The following is a 19,745-nucleotide window of genomic DNA, read 5'->3' on the forward strand; positions in this document are numbered from 1 at the left end:
AGTCTGCCTCCTGTCCATTATGACATACGTAGCCAAGGATCTGCACAAGATCCCTAAGTATGTAAATCATGATGGGACAATGGGAATCCACCTTGGGACCACCCAGCCAAAAACTGGGTCAGGATAACCATTTAGCCTAATGACGAATGTAATGGCAGAAAGTTCATTCAAGATTGTGGAGAATGCCAGTTGACGGTTTTCCAACAACAGCATGTACCACAGCACTTTTTCTTCTGTAATGGGCCATATTGCTGACTGGCTTTCCTGATCCTGAAATTGCATGAAATCATTAAAACGTCTCTCACAGCCTGCCATGTGCACTGAGCATCTGATCTCCGCACCACGCTAACAACCATTCTACAGCAAGGTTCCATAGCACTAATGGCATCTGCCTGGGTTCCTGGCTGCTCCTGGTGCCAACTCCAAAAATCTGTGGATCTGAAAATGAGACAAGACATGTGCTATGCCATTGTCAACCCCAGAAAGATTATGAAGCAATGTAATTCCTTGGAGCCTTTGCGGGGGCCAAGACTCAAGGCAAAACACAAGTTGTGCACAAGGAATTGGTTGGGTGGCCCTGCACTGTACCCTCAAATTCCTCTTGTGGAATTGTAATCTTAACAACATGGCCAAACCTCACCCCTGACTTTAATGATTATTATTGTACGTAAAAAGGATAAGAACCCACATTAAACCTATCCCACAAATTTGACCCAACAGCCGTGCTGGGGTAATTCCACCGGAGGCCATAGCCTATTCTTCTGCTGCTTGAAGCTAGCCTTGGGGGAAACCCACAAGTTGTTCACAGGCAATTGGCTGGATGGCCCTGCCCCTGTACCCTGAATTCATTCTTGTGGAATTATTGCCTTAACAACATAGCCAAACCCCACCCTTGACTTTAATCATTGTTATTGTATATAAAGGGGATAAGAACTCCCATTATAAGATACGCAGCACATACATTTGACCCATTGGCTTTGCTGGGGTAGTCCCACAGGAGGCCTTAGACCATTCCAATGCTTGAAGCTGTCCCCCTGCACTGGCCTGCCTTCTGTAACCCACTCCCTGTTCAAGCAGGGCCTACCTTCAGGTGGCATTTGTTCTACCCTGCATCCTGTACCTCCTCTCACCATTGTGGCAGGAATGTGCTCTATGAGACCCAAAACATGGTTTGCATTGATGCCTGAACGTGCAAAAGCCACTGCATAGAGAAATGTATGCCCGTAAATGTATTGCATGCTCGCCCGATGCTGTAACAGCAACTGCTGTGATTAAATGTATGCCATTGAATGTATTGCATGTCCACCCAATTATATTTATATATCTAACAAGGCTAGGCTTCTCTCAGAGCTAAAGAATGCGGCTTTAGCAAGACACCTCTCCCATGGCTGTCCCCATGTTGGAGGAACATAATTAGCCTGTATCAGCCATGCAGTACCCTGCATCTGCTTGCACCCTTCATCTGCTTACAGGAGTGGGCCCCTCCAGACATACTGAGACAGTTTCCAGCTAGCCCATGTGATTACCCCAAAAAAACCCAACCACATGATGGAGTAAGCCTCAGAGGAACCACTAGTGCCTGCAGTGCTCATCTTTGCCACATAATTTTGGTACGGGACCCTAAACCATCTCAAGTAACTCACCCCAAAGCAGATCCAAACACCTCTGCAATTGGGAACCTTTATTCATTGTTGATTTAACTCACTCCTGACTTCCGTGTGTGCCTCATCTCCTGCAATCACCTGAGTGGAATGTCCTAGATCTAGGCAAGCCATTACACCTTGTAGGGCCTGCAAAGCTGTGAAAACAACCTCAGACACAGTAACCCTGATTCCTTGTATCAAATCCTGGCTGACTGTCCCACCATGAAACGCAGTGAACTCACTTGCCTGGGTGAGTGCTTCTTCTTGAGCCCCCCTTGCCCAAGCCTGATAGGCACTATCCCAGGTTCCCCCAACCCCTTGCCCTTGTTGCAAGGATCCTCCTGGCCTTGGTTCACCCTGGGCCAAATCACTGTACAGGGTTTGATTCCTCCCCAGTTCCCTCTCCCATCAACACTAATTGGGAGGGAGAAGAAAAATTCCATCCCTGTGGCCTCCTGTCCATGGCAGGTAAAACCAGAAACCCTGTTCCCGAAACCTCTGTGCATCGCACAGCTGCTCTGAGAGAGGACCACACTCCCCTTCCCTCTCCTCGCCTGTATACCTAGGGACATAATCTGACTCCCAGCTGCCTCCCTACTCAACTGCACCTCCCTTTGTGAATTCACTCTGCTATATCTGCCTCGCCCCGCCTGAACCAGGGGAAAGGGAGAATTCTCCCCCTGTTCCGCCCTGCTCCCATTGTTCTGTGTCTGCCTGGAGCCATGCTGGGACAAGGGCCTGCTTCTCCATTTCAGGGCTGAACTGGGAGGACTTTCTCCCTCTCCCTGCTCACTGCTCTGCTTCCACCAGGAGTGGAGCCAAGTTAAGCTGTAGTACCCCAGAGGACTCCTACTGAGACTTACTGTTGGTTCCTGCCTTTCTCCTGAGACTGAAGACGGAGGAAGGGCTTTGGTCTGTGTAAAAAGGAAGGCTCTCGGCCATGTGCTGCTTCTTTTCAAACCCTGCATTCCCAAGGGATGAGTTAGCAACCACTCTTTGCCTTTTGCAGCAGTTTTCATCTCCCCACACCCCACCACCCCCATCCATAAAGCACTGTTGCCTTCCCTGGGCCAGCCCAGCCCAAAAATCCCCTGCTTAAAGGTGCAGGGTGGTCATTCATTTTGTTAGCGACATTACAGTGGTCGTTCATTTCCTGAGATCTTTATTTAAAGGGAAAAGGACTTGAAAATGTGTGTTTATTTACTTATTACAATAGCAGGATAAAAAGTAGCTAACAGGATACTTAAAACGCTTTCCCAACATAGTGTAGCATACTCAAATATGGTGGGGGGTGGGGGGCAAATTTACCACCAGCAAAAGTAGTGAATTTGACTCAACAAGTGTAAGTTTTCTCATTGCACTTGTCTTAACTTCTGCATATGCAATGAGTGACCATACCATCTGCCATCAGCCCAATATTACCTCACTAGGTGGAACCAGGAGGTCATTTTACCAGCACTAGAGTATAAAAGGAGAAGTACAAGTCTAGATAGACTGTCAATGTGAAAGAAACCAGGGGCATGAAATTGTGTATTTGGATACATTAAACAGCTGATAGCTAGGACCTTATAGTATATAGAAACTAGCAAGCTGCAAGACGTTATTTTAAGTGATATTTTTATTTACCTTTAGTGTTAGCTCTGTCAATGGGCAAACACATTCTTTCATAAATAGTTTTTGTCATGCATGTTTCTTACTATGTAATTTCTTGTTTGATGATAGCCGTGGAATTATACAAGTTGTAAACTTGGCATGTGACGTGATTTTCCTGGACTATCCAAAGCCAAAGAAGATTAGTAGTTCAAAATCAATTGAGAGTGAGGTGGCAGATCTTGCAGTAATAGCCTGAGGGACTAACAGCAGTGTTTATATCACAAATCCCTAAATCTTAATTGACCTATTTAAGTGACTTGCAGTCCAGTAGGTTATAGAATATCTCAGTGGAGATGAGGGAGGGGGGAAAGCAATTGTCTAGAAGAGACATGCTAGTAAAATGAGCAAAGGACTGTTAAGATATAACAGTTAAGTATAGTATGTACAGAAAGATATAAAATACATGTTAAAAAGTCAGGTCAAGATATAGATGTAATGCATGTACACACTATAGAGACCTTAATTCTCACGTATGTGTTCTGAGTTGTTCCCTTATGGTACTTAATTCTGGGTCTGTATTGGATAAGTTCGGAACTTTAAGTTTGTGTGTTTTATGTTCTTTGGTCTGCCGTTTGGCCAAAATATAATACATTCACTTAAAGCATCTGTTTTATGTAATTTGTGACTAGTAAGTGTACAGTATACAGTGTCATATAATTTTTTTGATTTAAATAACAATTCCAAGCTGCCATAAAATATCATTCCTACATCATTCCTGTATACTGAATACTACATAGTAATCCATCTCCAGAGAATATTTGATAGTGTCCATATTGTTATGTGTATGTGTTTCTACATTTTTATTTTATGAAATGTCATGAAATTGTGACATACCAGATTTTAAAAAAATCGGTGAGTCAAGAAAACATTTTTTTTTCCTCATGGTTCTGCAACAATGAATGAATGTTAGTAAAGAAGAAACTGCATGCAAATTGTATTTAACATAAAAACCTAAGAATGGCCATACTGGATCAGACCAAAGGTCCATGCAGCCCAGTATCCTGTCTACTGACAATGACCAATGCCAGGTGTCCCAAAGGGAGTGAACCTAACAGGTAATGATCATGTGATCTCTCTCCTACCATCCATCTCCACTCTCTAACAAACAGAGGCTAGGGACACCATTCCTTACCTATCCTGGCTAATATCCATTAATGGACTTAACTTCCATGAATTTATCTAGTTCTCTTCTAAACTCTGTTATAGTCCTAGCCTTCAAAACTTCCTTAGACAAGGAGTTCCACAGGTTGACTGTGTGCTCTGTGAAGAAGAACTTCCTTTTTTTTCTTTTAAACCTGCTGCCCATTAATTTCATTTGTTGGCCTCTAGTTCTTACGTTATGGAAACAAGTAAATAACTTTTCCTTATCCACTTTCTCCACACCACTCATGATCTTATATACCTCTATCATATCCCCCCCTTAGTCTCCTCTTTTCCAAGATGAAAAGTCCTAGTCTCTTTAATCTCTCCTCATATGGGACCTGTTCCAAACCCCTAATCATTTTAGTTACCGTTCTCTGAACCTTTTCTAATGCCAATATGTCTTTTTTGAGATGAAGAGACCACATCTGTACACAGTATTCAAGATGTGGGAGTGCCATGGATTTATATAATGGTAATAAGGTACCTCCTTCTTATTCTCTGTCCCCCTTTTTATGATTCCTAGCATCCTGTTTGCTGTTTGCACTGCACACTGCATGGACTTCTTCAGAGAAGTATCCATGATGACTCCAAGATCTCTTTCCTGGTTAGTTGTAGCTAAATTAGCCCCCATCATATTATATGTATAGTTGGGGTTATTTTTTCCAATGTTCATTACTTTACATTTATCCATATTCAATTTCATTTGCCATTTTGTTGCCCAATCACTTAGTTTTGTGAGATTTTTTTCAAGTTCTTCACAGTCTGCTTTGGTCTTAAGTATCTTGAGCAGTTTAGTATTGTCTGCAAATTTTGCCACCTCACTGTTTACCCCTTTCTCCAGATCATTTATGAATAAGTTGAATAGGATTGGTCCTAGGACTGACCCTTGGGGAACACCACGAGTTACTCCTCTCCATTCTGAAAATTTGCCATTTATTCCTACCCTTTATTCCCTGTCTTTTAACCAGTTACTAGTTCATGAGAGCACCTTCCCTTTTATTCCATGACAACTTAATTTATGTAAGAGCCTTTTGTGAGGGACCTTGTCAAAGGTTTTCTGGAAATCTAATACTATGTCCACTGGATCCCCCTTGTCCACATGTTTGTTGACCCCTTCAGAGAACTCTAATAGATTAGTAAGACACAATTTCCCTTCACAGGAACCATGTTGACTTTTGCCCAACAATTTATGCTCTTCTATGTGTCTGACAATTTTATTCTTTACTATTGTTTCAACTAATTTGCCCAGTACTGACGTTAGACTTACTGGTCTGTAATTGCCAGGGTCACCTCTAGAGCCCTTTTTAAATATTGGCATTATATTAGATATCTTCCAGTCATTGGGTACAGAAGCTGATTTAAAGGACAGGTTACAAACATTTCTTGTCTATTTATTAATTTTATTTTCCAGGGGAGACCTTGCAGGTGTTCTGAGTGGAGTAGGGAACTGAGAATCAGTTCTAATATAGCACAGTCCGCTCCATGTCTCCACCGCTATACCAATTTGAAGTCAAAACAAAAAAGCTGCCTTTGCTTAAGTTCTTTATCTGGTTTATATTCTGGTTTTATAGGTATTTAACTTTTGTTCCATGCCAACAAAAACAGATGAGCTTGGTTTTATTTAACCGATTTTAGAAGGGATTGAGCCTACTGGGAGCATCTCTGTTTTGATAGGTTTAGTTTGTATCTAGGTGCAAAGCTAAATTTACCCACTTCTAACATTAGTGTAGGTACAGATGTTAGAGGCTGAGTGAGAAACAGTAATACAGAGTCAGCTTATAGAGCAATTTATGCTCTGTAGTTCACAACTGCAGTCCTGGGTTCATTCTGTTAATTCTTATTTGCTAAGATAAGTATTTATAACTAGATAAAACAGCAGGAGTGACAAGGTGTATCCCAGACGTGTCATTACCCAATCTTATCTCATCTGTGAGGAGGGTCTGAAGTGAGCCACAGCATCTCTTCTGTATTGTTGACGGCCTTGTCACTTTGTGCAGAATATGTGTTTTTATTTTAAAAGATCATTTTTATCCTTTATGCTTGCCAATAAAGTCTCCCCAGTGTGAGCCATTGTACTCGTCTCTGCAGTGTGGCAGCCTGAAATAAGTGTAGTACCCCATCATCTCCATAGGATATTAACAATCAAGCCTATGATGAAAGTATAGATAAAATAACCGTTAACTATTTTATTGCTAGATACTTTAGCAGAAACATCCAGAAAATCTTCTCATCCTGTTTTCTTCAAGAGGATAGAAATAAAAGGGTGTCATCCATATTATCTCCCTGCTAATGAAGGATTATTTCCTATACCACTTTGCCCAGTCCAGTTTTAAGCTTCCTAAATGAAGAGCCTTCCTGCACTTCCATTTGGAGAAAATTCAACAGTTTAATAGAGCTACTACAGGGAAGTTTTGACCATCTAAATTTTTCTTTTCTTATTTTCTTCCATTACTCCTAGTGCTTGAAGTGAGCCTTTATGGGAAGGGTAAAGAGAGACAACAGCAATCTGGTAAATGGGAAGAAGATGAAATGAGGAAGAGAGATGTGAGGGAAAAGCTACCAAGAAAGGGGAAATGCAACATTCCCTAGGAAGAATGAAAGAGGACAGAGGGGGAACAACTAGGGGAGGAGGCCTTGAGAACATGACCAGTGTGTAGTGCAACTGCTTTTTCCCCACGGCAACCTCCTCCATTAAAGCAGTACCTTGGAGCATTATAACCATGGATAGATATTGCTTGATGTTTGGCTGAAGTCCATATTTCTCCAGTTGGATTAAATGACTTTTTTCCAATTGGATGCCTAAAGTCCTCTCCTCAACAAGAAGTACAATCATAAGTTCATGATGCTTTCATCAGAATGAATGGATGCTATTTAAAGTTCTTAGTTATCTGTTGACTGCTTCCCCTCTCTGATCCCTTTTGGTCCCATTTAATTAGCTTTCCTATAACTCCCTCCAGCCTCATTACCAGCCTCTTGATCAACATCTTTGCTTGTGTGTTTAACAAGTATATTAGATAATAAGCTGAACATCAGTTGACAGGTTTTCCTTCTTTGGGAGCAGTGTTTTACAATTGCTTATTTGATACTAGGGATCAGTTCCTTCATTATTAATATTTCTACAAAGATTCTTGCTAAGACTGAGGAAAGTCTTCATAAAGGATCACAACAGAGCCATCTGGTCTAGGGTATTTTTCTGTGTGTATTATGTAAGTTGCCTGTTCTACTCCTATCAGTTTTTGCATCAGAGAATTGTTCTGTTTCATAAACTTTCATAAACTTAACTGAGCAATTCTGAAGCACAAATCTTTCTGTTACATACTGCAGAGTATAAAATTGTGAATACAAATTTTGCCACACTTCTGGGTTATTGTGTAAATAGATAGGCTTAGTCTAAGGCGGGGGTTCCATAGCAATTTGGAAGGGAGAAATCCTCCTCCAGGCCACAGAATGCCTGTGGATTTGAAAAGAAAAATTATGTTCAGCTAACAAAGCTTTTCCCTGACACCCCTGGTCCCATTATAGTTTGGAATTAGAATCAAGTAATGACATACTCAACTTCCTTTGGGGTCCTTTGAATTTTCCTCCTGGTTCTTGAGCTTTTATGGTGCATTCAGGTCACATTTCTAAGCTTTAATCTGTAACCATGAGGACCAGGAACTTTTTATTTTTTGTCCACTGAAAGCTGAGATTCTCACATCATCACCAGGAGATGGGACTATATGAAGAGCATCAACTATTGCAAGACACGATAAAAATGTCAGAGTTGGCAAACAGTGCAGCTCCCCGGACTTCAATGGAGCTTTGCCAATTCACACCAGCAGGGAATTTAGCCTATTCAATTTTTGAGCCATCTCCAGTAAGCAACAGCCTACATAGCTGCTGGTCCAATAACCACAGGCCTCTCATCCTTATTCTGCGAGGCTGTTCCTAATGAGTTCTCAGACCCTGCTTCCTTGGCGGCATATTGTCTTGCCAGTTTCCAACATGAGCAGGAAAACGATAGAAGAAACTAATACATAAATATTATAACAGGAATTGTTTAAATCTCTTTGTAGAGCATTAGTGCCTACCTGCAGTCCCCAGCTGCCTGAAACAAGTGTGAGTCACCCACCAATTGTAGTTTCAAAGATGCTTCTAGCCAAATATTGTGTTACATCTTAACAGTCTTTTACTCATTTTACTAGCATGTCTCTTCTAGACAATTGATTTTTCCCCCCTCTCATCACTGCATCTCAATTGACCAGTAGGCATTTAGGAGTCTCAGGGACAGTCTGCACTTACCAGGGACCAACGAGTGGTGATCGGTGCATCGGTGGTTGATTTAATGGGTCTAGTGAAGGCCTACTATATCGACCACAGATCACTCTCCCATGGACTTCTATACTCCACTGGATCCAGAAGAATAGGGAGAGCTGATGGGAGAGCATCTCCCCTTGACATCACGTAGTGTGACCCCCTGGTAAGTAGATCTAAGCTAAATCAATTTGAGTCACACTATTCATGTAACTCAAATTGCATAGTTTGGATCGAATGTCCTCTGTAATGAGGACAAGGCCTAAATCAGTCAATTAGAATTAGATTCCTAGGTGTTTTTCATAAGCTCATTAGGAACTTATCTGTAGGCACCAAAATGCCTTTAAAAATATGACCCTTTGACATTTTGAAAAATTTACCATTTGGCTTCATACCTGTCTGTAAAGCACTTAGTAAGGGGTTGGCATTATACATATAGTGAATAATATTCTTTGGTCTATGACTTTGTGTGAGGTTTGTTTCAGCAAAGAGATTATACTTCGAAAAAAAAAAAACTCATTCCCTAAGCCTTAAAATTAATGGAACACAGCATTCCGTTCTCCTAGACAGCTTTGAAAATCTCAGTCATAATAGTGCCCAGTGACCACGCTTACAACATCAGTGATCTACTTAATAAGCAGTATTACAGAAAACAAAACAAAAAACACAAGTGCAATCTCTGAAGCTACTGCTGTTCTAACTGTAACGTCTGAAGATTTACATTTCTTAATGTATATTAGAGACAAAACTGCTAATAGTAGTACTAATAGGAGGCCTTTGTACCTAAAAGAACAGATTTTAGATTGCAAGTCCTTGCTTTAAAGGAGCGTCTTGTCTTTTATGTGTTGGTAAAGCACTGTGTACAGCATTCTATAGATAATAATTAGCATTATAATAACAAGAAAAGCCTAATGAGGTAGAAATCTTTCTTTATGGTTCTGTTTTTCTGCTTCTAAAGTAATCAATTAAAGGGGCTTAGCATAAATAGAGAGATTTATAGAAACAGTAAGTGAGTTTCCCACATACATGCACACACTCTAGCAAATAAATTAGCCTGAGCATATTGCTCAGTACTATCGAGAGTAAAGGACTCTTGAAAATTCATATGAGATATCTGTGATAGTGAAGGAATTTTCTGCTCTTCTTTTTATCTGTTTACCTAAGATGCCACTGGTGTGCTCTGAACACAGGGTTTATCTTTGTTTAGGGAAAGATGAGGTAGCAAAGCTTGATGGAATCCCAGGCAGCTCACTCTCCCAATTTTGCCTTTATTCTAATTGTTTCAAATTTGTATTAGCAACATACTGCTAAATTTTTCTCACATAATGTCCTTGAGTTCAGTCCTTGGATTTCTTCTTTTGGAAAGAATATACCTGTCACAGGGTACACTCATGACTAGGGTGCCTCCTTGTGACCACATCTGGGGATTTGCTGCACTTAGGTCTGATGCCTTTTTCCTCGCCCTGTGGTCTTTCTGTTTCTCTGAGACTAAGGGTGCTCCTTCTTTGTGACACAGCCCTCAGGCCAGGTCACTATAGTCCTCCTCTTTTAGGGTATCAAAGTCCCACTGGATCAGCAGCCCAATTGCCGTTCCAGTCCCCCTTCCAGGCCAAGGCCAGGTCCATTGCTGCTTTTCTAGTGGCTGGTAGGGGAATCCGAGCTTGACTGCTACTCCGTGCTCCAGTCCAGGGACTCTGTATCTGGTTACTGTGGTCTGCCAGCTCCTGCTACTTTCCTGGACTCCTTGCGACTTTCTTCTTGATCTCCTGGACCTCCTCTGAGTTTACTGACCCAGACTCCCTCATCACAGGAAGTAACTGCGGACTACTGAACTCTGTAGCTCAAACACACCCCGTTATTCTCAGGGGATGATTGCAGCCTACTTTCCCTGCAGCCCCTTTCTGCTGAAAAGTTCCTGGCTTTATACCAGTCCTGTCTACTCAGCTGGGTTCTATCTTCGGTGATCTTAAAAATCCCTGGTTCTTCTTCAGTTGCAGACTATCAAGTTAATTGACCTCACTTAACCTGCTCTGCCTTGTTCTTTCTCAGTTGCAGCCTATCAAGATAATTAACCACACTTAACCTGCTCTGCCTTGTGTAGGGTGGATATCCCATTGCAATGCCTTTATATCTGGGTTTCTGCTGCTACGTGAGCTTTAGAGAATAGAGACAGGATTTGGTCCTTAGCCCTTGTGCTTATTCATGTACTTATTCAATTTTGAAATGGAGTCCACAGAGCATGAATCATGTTACCATAGAACACAGATATAGACTTTAGGAAAAAGACCTACAGCCCATGCACTTGAATATATATAATAATATATATAATAATTCTATAAGCATATACAAACATAATGCGCTGTGATTTCTGTAGCTATACACTATGATCACCAAAATTTCATTATGTATTACATACAAAAACTATGTTAAAAATGTTAAGATTACAATGTCATACCCTCAAAAGATAGGAAATGCCAGAATTAAGATTGCTTGTGAATCTTAATTCAGCCTCTCTATGTGTATGTATATGTATATATATATATATATATATATATTATTTTACAGCCTTTAACTACATAATCACATGCTATTTTTCCGCAGGACCCCAGCCTCATTCAGTTCACATGATGAACCTGTTCTGGATATGGATGAGGGTTCTGTAGTGAAAGAGGCTGTTGCTTGTAGGACTTCTGCCTCATTCGTTGCAGAAATTGGAAGGTGTATAGTGAATGAGGTAGGGGATTGCAAGAAGAGAAAGGATGGTGTTCCGGTTAAGGAAGTTGAATGCAGCCCTGGGAATTGTATTCTATCCCTGCCTCTGCCACAGGGTGCCAGTGTGATGCTAGTCAAGTCACTTAAACCAAACTTTTTATAGATGGTAATTAAATGCATTTTCCGTTTTTTCTGGGTGCCCAACTTGAGACCCTGGTGTCTGAGATTTTCACAAGTGCTGAGCACACAGATCTGCAAGTCATTAGGAGCTTTGAACATATAACATACTATATATAATGCTATATAAAGGGCTTAACTTTGCAGTCATAACATTATTTTAACGTAGTTTATTGGGTGTAATTTCCTAGGCTTTTTGTTTTAAACAACCTCTAAAAAACAGAAATTCTAACACATAGTGTCATATTGACTCTCACATCATTCATTGGCAGGGTTTGAACCTTTAGATCCACCACACAGATCCCCTGCCACTTCACTAATGCAGTAATTAAAGCAATGTAGTTTGTCACTCTGTGTGTGTAGAACAGTGATTAACTGGGGATTAGGACAAATGTTGCCAGTGAGTTTCACAGATATTAGCTGACATCAGCAGATAGTTTGGATTCAGGAAAGTTGAGTTCTATTTCAGGTTCTGGAGAGTGGTTTACTGGACTCAGACCCTTCTGTCTCTTTTCTCCCAAGCCTAACTCAGTCTGCCCCTATCCTCCCAATACATCCATGTCCCAGTCTTATCTCTCTCCCCACCATCTTGTCTGAGTCCCAATCACCTTTTGTAACTAATCTCTCGGTTCCCTATCTGGGTCCCAGTCTTTCCTCCCCTCTTGCTCCCAGTCCTAGTCTCCCTCCCCTCCCCCCAAAACTCATCATTTCAGTATCATTCTCAGGCTCCTTGTCCTAGTTTTCTTGCCCAGCTAGCCCCAGTCTTCTGGCTCCCTATACTTTTCATCTGGTCCCTCTCCTAGCACACGATCCAAGTCTCCTTGTCTTAATCTCTCCTACTGCTATACTCGGCTCCTCATGTGATCCGACTGATCCCACCCAACTCTTTGTTTCCAGTCTCAGGCCTGGTCTACACTACGCGTTTAAACCGATTTTAGCAGCGTTAAACCGATTTAATGCTGTACCCGTCCACACTATGAGGCCCTTTATATCGATATAAAGGGCTCTTTAAATCGGTTTCTGTACTCCCCGACGAGAGGAGTAGCACTAAAATCGGTATTACCATATCGGATTAGGGTTGGTGTGGCCGCAAATTGACGATATTGGCCTCCGGGCGGTATCCCACAGTGCACCACTGTGACCGCTCTGGACAGCAATCTGAACTCGGATGCAGTGGCCAGGTAAACAGGAAAAGCCCTGAATGCTGCTGTGTAGCGCTGGAGTATCGCCTCTGTCTGCGGCATCCAGTACACATACGGTGACAAAAAAAAAAAAAAAAAAAGCTGAACAGGCTCCATGGTTGCCATGCTATGGCGTCTGCCAGGGCAATCCAGGGGAAAAGGGCACGAAATGATTGTCTGCTATTGCTTTCCCAGAGGAAGGAATGACTGACGACATTTACCCAGAACCACCCGTGACAATGATTTTTGTCCCATCAGCCACTGGGCTCTCAACCCAGAATTCTAAGGGGCGAGGGAGACTGCGGGAACTATGGGATAGCTGCAGAATAGCTACCCACAGTGCAACACTCTGGAAATCAATGCTAGCCTCGGACCATGGACGCACACTGCCGAATTAATGTGCTTAGTGTGGCTGCGTGCACTTGACTTTATACAATCTGTTTTATAAAACCAGTTTATGTAAAATCGGAATAATCCCATAGTGTAGACGTACCCTAAGTCTCTTTGCCCCGCCAGTTCATTTCTACCCTCAGCCCCACTGGCTCCTTGTAACTTTGGGCACCACTTCTAGTGCTGTGTAAAATATACCAATACAATGGGTTTATATATTTATTTTTTTTTATTTTTTATGTGTGTACCTTAAGATCTCAAAATAATATTTTTATCTATCTATCTTTTAAACATAATATAATTTCTGTCAAATAACTCACTGATGAGGGCCTTACATACATGTTTAGCTTCAGTAAAAATAAGGCAGTTTTAAATGATTATTTAATTACATGTAATTAAATTAGATGCTCCACGTGAAGGTTAATAATCATGAAAGGTTTGAATTCAGAAAACTATAAAATATACTGTATATGATATTATATATCCTACAGAATGTTATAAATGAGTCCATAACCTACTTGACTGGGATATGCTGTTTGCTTCAGTGTTAACATAGGGCCACTGAATTTCCATAATTGTTCACAGTTCTGCACTGAGACTAAGGACAGATGCAGTCATAACTATGTTTTTATGAGCATTTATTTATTGCATTCAGTACCTGGTCAACTTTGTTTATATTGAGAATTTTCTTTTAAAAATTGATTATAATAAGAATCATTGAAACTTTGTTTATTCTAAATGAAGCAGTTTTGTACCTTTACAAGAACATATAAATTGTGATTCTTCTGTTCTTTGAAGTGAGCATCAGTACTTGTACAAAATACAAATTTATAACGAAATTTTCAAACTCAGGTGCCTAATGATGTATTCTTAAACCTATATTTAGGGACCAAATTAAAAAAAATGTCCTAATTTCAGAGGAACTGATTACCTACAACTCATATTGAAGGCAAAATGGACTGTGAGAACTGATAACCTTTGAAAAAGATTTGGGGCTTAATTGAGGTTATGCAACCTTAACAATTTTGGCTTTAGTATATGAATTTCTGATTATTTAAACTAATATTTACATCTTTACAGAAAGATAAGGAAGACCAGTGGCTAGAGAAAAAAGTACAGGGTAGCAGAGACCACATAATCTTAGAGCATCTGCAGTGGACCATGGGTTATGAAGTGCAAATTACTGCTGCCAATAGGCTGGGTTATTCCGAACCAACATTGTATGAGTTCAGCATGCCACCAAAGCCCAACATTATTACTGGTAAGTTAATTTTAAAATATAGTCTAATATTGAACTAGTTGTTTTCTGCTGATAGTATTTAACATGTATGCTCTTTGGTCATTGTTGCAGTCTCTGAATTTAAGCTTATTAAGAACTGAAAACCTTTTAAACTGCCTAGACTTGACATCCCAGTACTCTTTATTGTCAGCAAAGGTTGGATTTATAACCCCTAAACTGGAGGAGATTGTTGTTGTTGTTTATATTACTGTAGGGCCTAGGATCCCTAGTAATGGGCCAGGACCCCATTGTGCTATGCATTGTACACACACAACAGAAAGACGGTCCCTGCCCGAAATGACTTTCAGTCAAAGTTCCTTTCCTTTTGCTACTATTGGTGTTAGCAAAGTCATCCATAACTGCAGAAGAAACAGAATCTCAGATTCAGTTACTGAGAGTTAATGAGAGGCTGTTATTCAGAAATGCACTTGCTGTTTCCTTGTAAGTTTTTTTTTTAAAGTGGTTTATGTTGTCTGTTGTAAATCTTTTCATGTGTTGGTATCCTAGGGTTCAGTCCAAGTCAATGGCACTACTCATGCTTCAAATTAATTATGATATTAAGGGCTCTGCCTGAGCAGGTTGCATACTCAGCACCTTGCAAGATCAAGGCTTTAAATAGGGCTATTTTGATTTAATCTCTTTAGTTCCTCTTTAAGGAACTTAGTGTATAAAGTTCTAAAGTTCCAACTATTCAAATGTGACTATTCCTATAAATAAAGTTGCTCACATGCATATGCACGTATGTAATTTGGTGTTAACAGTTTTTAAAAAGCAAAAATACACAGTAGTTCAGGGCTAGTGGTGTTTCAGTTATTAACTTCTTGAGGTTTAAAATGTAACTTTTAACAAAATATTTCAAACTGAAATTTGAGGCACAACTTACTGATTCCCGTGCATCATTTTCAGCAACAGTCTAATTTGATTCATTTAATTTACGCAATGGACAGAAGTTAGTTTTTAGGATTTTCAGATGTTTTTTGATCTGCTATAACTAAAACACATCTTAATTTTAGAACTATGAGTTTTCAGGGTTTTAGTTCAGGTTATGGCAGTAACATTTAAATTAAAAATCGAGTGCTAAATTGTTGCAGCATCTAATTTTCACAGAGGTTTTATGTATGCTATAAATTACACAGATAATATATTACACTAAAATGTAAAACTTGCCAAATATATATCAAAGCCAATGGAAAAAAAGGAGAAAAGTAATAGCATATAAATATGTGTTTTTCCTATGAAGTCTGATTGTACGAACAGCTTGGGTTTCACTAGTGTTGATTCCAAATGACCTATACACTTGATGTATCACTGGAAATATTTCAAATAATTAAAAAATTATTTTTTTCCTCCTGTTATCTGATCAGCTGCTAAAAAACAGTCAACTTGCTACATTGTTAGTGGATTTTTTTAGAAAACATATTTTCAAGAGAAGTGTCTTTAGGCATCTATGTGAATGGCTTTTCCCATATTATCAGAAACGATCCATTGTTATTAGAAGTGCTATTTCTGGATTTTATATACAGTTAAGAAGCATGTCGCATAACTTAGTAAGAACAGTTTAGGATCAAATCAAGCCCTGGTGTAAACAGGGTGATGGTTTGTGCCCTTGGTCAGTGTAAATCAGTAGAAATTTGTTTGGGTCTTGACAGGGGCTCAGTTCCCTCACAGTTTAGTCTACTTCTGTTTGATCCTACAGTGAAAGGGGATGCCTTATGACATCAATCTGTTTGCCACAGAAACATTGTGGTGTCACAGTTAAGCATTAAGATTTCACCTCAGGACAAAATGGAGAAGGAGATGTGGGCTATAAGGAAAAAAGATTTGCTCTAGCAATTATTTTGGGGAAGTTCTATGCAGAAGGTCAGACTAGATGATCACAATATTCCCTTCTGGCCTTGCTCATATGACTCTACAAAAAAGCTTTCATCTCAATGAAAAAACTTTTGCAAGTAGAAAATGTGATAGAACTTTGTGAAAAACAGAAGAAAGGCAAACCAATTTCCTTTACATGTTTGATATGTTTGGAATTCTTTAACAGTATGAAAGTTTCACCTTAATGCTTCTTAGATATAAATATATCTAATGAAACATAAGCTTACCCATTTACAATTGTTTATAATTGTTTAAAATCATAAATAATTGCAACAGTTGACGCAAACACAAAATACCTGCATGTGTGGTAACAAAGCTCCATACTTATGTATAAAAGGCAATTCAGGTAACCAACATCTAAATGGAGATGGAGCATTTTTCATTTTATGCACATGCTTTGGCAACTATTTGAACCTGTAACATATAGTCCTTTAGATACGGGTAATTACTGCAGTTATGATTATGCAACTAATTAGTTTCCTTGACAACTACTTTTGCAAAGCATAAAGTGGGTGTGAAATTGACATCCTATGGGAATTCTGTAGAACCTTTTTTATTATCTGAATATTTTGCCAGAAGATTCTCAAACTCCATACAGCATTCACTGTAGTAATCTGGGAGCCCGTCCTCCAGTAAAAGGTGCTACCTAGTTTTGCAATATGTGTCAGGTGTGTGGGTTTTGTTTTTAATCCGTGTGACACTAATAGTAAAGCAATGTTTTAGAACTTCAACCCTGATCTTTACACAAACTTACATGCATCCTTAACTTCAAGCAGATAAGTAATGTTTAACTTCAGTGGATCTGCTCACATCTAGGAGAAAAATGACTGGCAGCTTTGTCAGCATTTTTTTTTTAATGTATCAAATTTTTTACTGTACCAGTTTCAGGAGTAATTTTTATTTTAAATGCTGCCCCCAATGTTGATGTGCTGTATTAAAAGCCTTGAAACAGTCAGAATCTCTGTGCAGTTCCCACAAACAGAATGACCTTTGCTGTCAGTGTTGAGCATCTTGCTTACCCTTTTGAACAAATGGCTGTCATTTGTGCTAAAGCAGCTTCACTCATCCTGACCCAAGTCATTTAGTGATGGGCAAAGATGGAAAATCTATTTAATATGTGTTATTTTCTCTGATTTTCAACTGTGCCCGATAGCAGCGAAGATGTCAGTGTTCATCATGCCAAACAGATACTCTATATCATCAGTATTGACTAGAAATGACAGCTTTATGAGATCTAAAGGTTCATCTAGAAGGGAATGTATTACAACATATTTTTCTATTGATGCAACAGATTTTTTTATATTAACAGAGTTAGGAAGTCAATATGAATATAATAGCCCCTTTTTCCATCTGAGTCCAAGACATTTGTGTTGGCACTTTCCTGGCCCCACAGATAAGCATGTCTTGAGGTTTTCTGCTTCAGATGTGGTTTAAAACGCTTAATAAAACATAAAAAAAAAATCACAGAAATAATTCCCCCAACTGGATGCTGACAATCCTGGGAACTTCTCATATCCATTAAAGCCTTCTCTGCAGATTTCTAGCAGATTTTAAATCACTCCTTCTGTTTAACACCACAATGTCAAAAGTCACAAATGGAATGTCATACAGGGATTCAACCTACAGAAAAGCCCAAGAAGGTGATTTTGGGGGGAAGAAAATATTCAAAATACAAAAAATGGTAGTTTGTTTTTTATTTTGTTTTACTCAGTACTTTTAAACATCTGTCTTATTTTTTTGCCAAGGAAGTTGCCAGTGTTTGTGGAAGGATTTCCATTCTCCAGTGACGCCTACCTGATTCGGTTACCCTCCTGGCCTTTATTCTAGGTTCCCAGTTACAGGCCTTAATCTGCCTCCTTGAAAACCATGCTACAGTCCTATCTCCTTTTATATAATTGCCAGTAACAAATATTTTTCAGGCCACGTTAGGCCCTCAGCTATATGCATTTAACCCCATTTTCTTTCAGTTATGTCAGTGATCTACATGCAGACACATTGCCCTCACTGGGTTTGCTCCTGTGATCCAGTAGCTAAATCCTATTAAACAATTCTGTAGATAATGAACATGAAGGAACAGAATCCAGTTCTGCCTTTCTGAATTGTATTGGGTCTTCAGTGCTGCCAGCAACCAAAAAGTAGCAAAAATTTACTTTAGTCAGTAGTAAGCATGTGTAACTCAGGATACACTGAGGAAGGAGATCTGTTGAATCAAACTATGCTATTTTCAGAATGGGACCACTTTTTAAGCAATACATTCAGCTAAGAAGTAGTATCAATGTCAGCTGCTGGCTTCCGGTTCTTATTCTTGTTTCCAGGGAAATGTACGTTTCATCAGTAAAAATAAAGTAATAAGTTTTTAAATACTAGATGTTTTTGCCCCACCTGTCCCTTCCCATGGAACTAAGCTGGAAAGGATATCAGTGACAGCAGTAGCTAAGAATAAGAGTCCTTACTTGTAGCTGTCAAGTAATAGCTGCCTGCTTATAACTCCAGTAAAAGGACAGTAGAATCCTATAGTATTTCAATTTGAAGGGAATTTTTTTAATGCAACAATATTTTAACAGGATGTCTTCAACCATTTTTTTTTGTCCCCAGAATGAGCACAATGATCTTTTGGAGGGCAATTTGCTACCATTGCATATAAGCCAACAGATATGCACATCATCAAAATTTTTATAACAAATTAGATCTCTCTTCATATAATGCTGATTTTATAAAGAAAGCTGAAATTTAAGAAGCCTTTAGTTATGATTGCTGATGTATATTTTGGTCCCAGATGCCACATTGTTAATGTTTTACTAAGAATTTATTTAAATGGAGCATGGTGCATTGGTGTCAGCCAGTTCAAAATGTTTGAGGAGAGAAAAATAAATTATTTATCTGTAATTCAACCCAATTTGGCTGGATTTCTACACTTAGGTTTCATGGTTCTAGCCCAAGACAGGTGGGAACTCCCATAATTCTCAAAGGTGTTTAGACCTGCCTATTCCCCCAAACCAACTGCCTGTGCCTTAGTGCCACAGGAAGACAATTGTTCCTTAATCTCTAAGAAAAATGTATGTCATATATTGTGGAGATGTTGGTCGTGGCTCCATGGTTGAATTGAGATTCACATTTGAACCAGGGATTCAACTACTTTGTTACCTATGAAGAAAAGAGTATCTTCCTCAAAATTACAGTACCTACTCTTTGAGTGTAGAATAAATTATCTGAAAATTTAGAAGTTAATCTGTTAACCAGTTTGAGTAAATATTAATTTTAAAATGAGTCATGTATGAAATTTAGTGCCCTGAACCTGACCTTTTTGTCCATTATGATCTTAATAATGAGATCATACAAAATTTGTAAACTTCCCAGACAGTTAAAACTCATTGAAAATTGTGCATATGCTATGTTTGATTA

At 39.4% G+C, this 19,745-nt stretch overlaps 1 protein-coding gene across 2 annotated transcripts in view; it reads left to right on the plus strand.

The window, feature by feature from the left end:
- The window catches only part of NCAM2 (neural cell adhesion molecule 2), a 561,732-nt gene that overhangs the window by 481,947 nt on the left and 60,040 nt on the right, over positions 1-19,745 (plus strand). For both annotated transcript variants that reach the window (XM_050957625.1, XM_050957634.1), the window contains exon 15: positions 14,273-14,453. In XM_050957625.1, the coding sequence (XP_050813582.1) occupies positions 14,273-14,453 (181 nt within the window). The remainder of the gene's footprint in view (positions 1-14,272; positions 14,454-19,745) is intronic.

This window comes from Gopherus flavomarginatus, chromosome 1, assembly GCF_025201925.1.
Source record: "Gopherus flavomarginatus isolate rGopFla2 chromosome 1, rGopFla2.mat.asm, whole genome shotgun sequence".
Taxonomy (NCBI): Eukaryota; Metazoa; Chordata; order Testudines; family Testudinidae; genus Gopherus; species Gopherus flavomarginatus.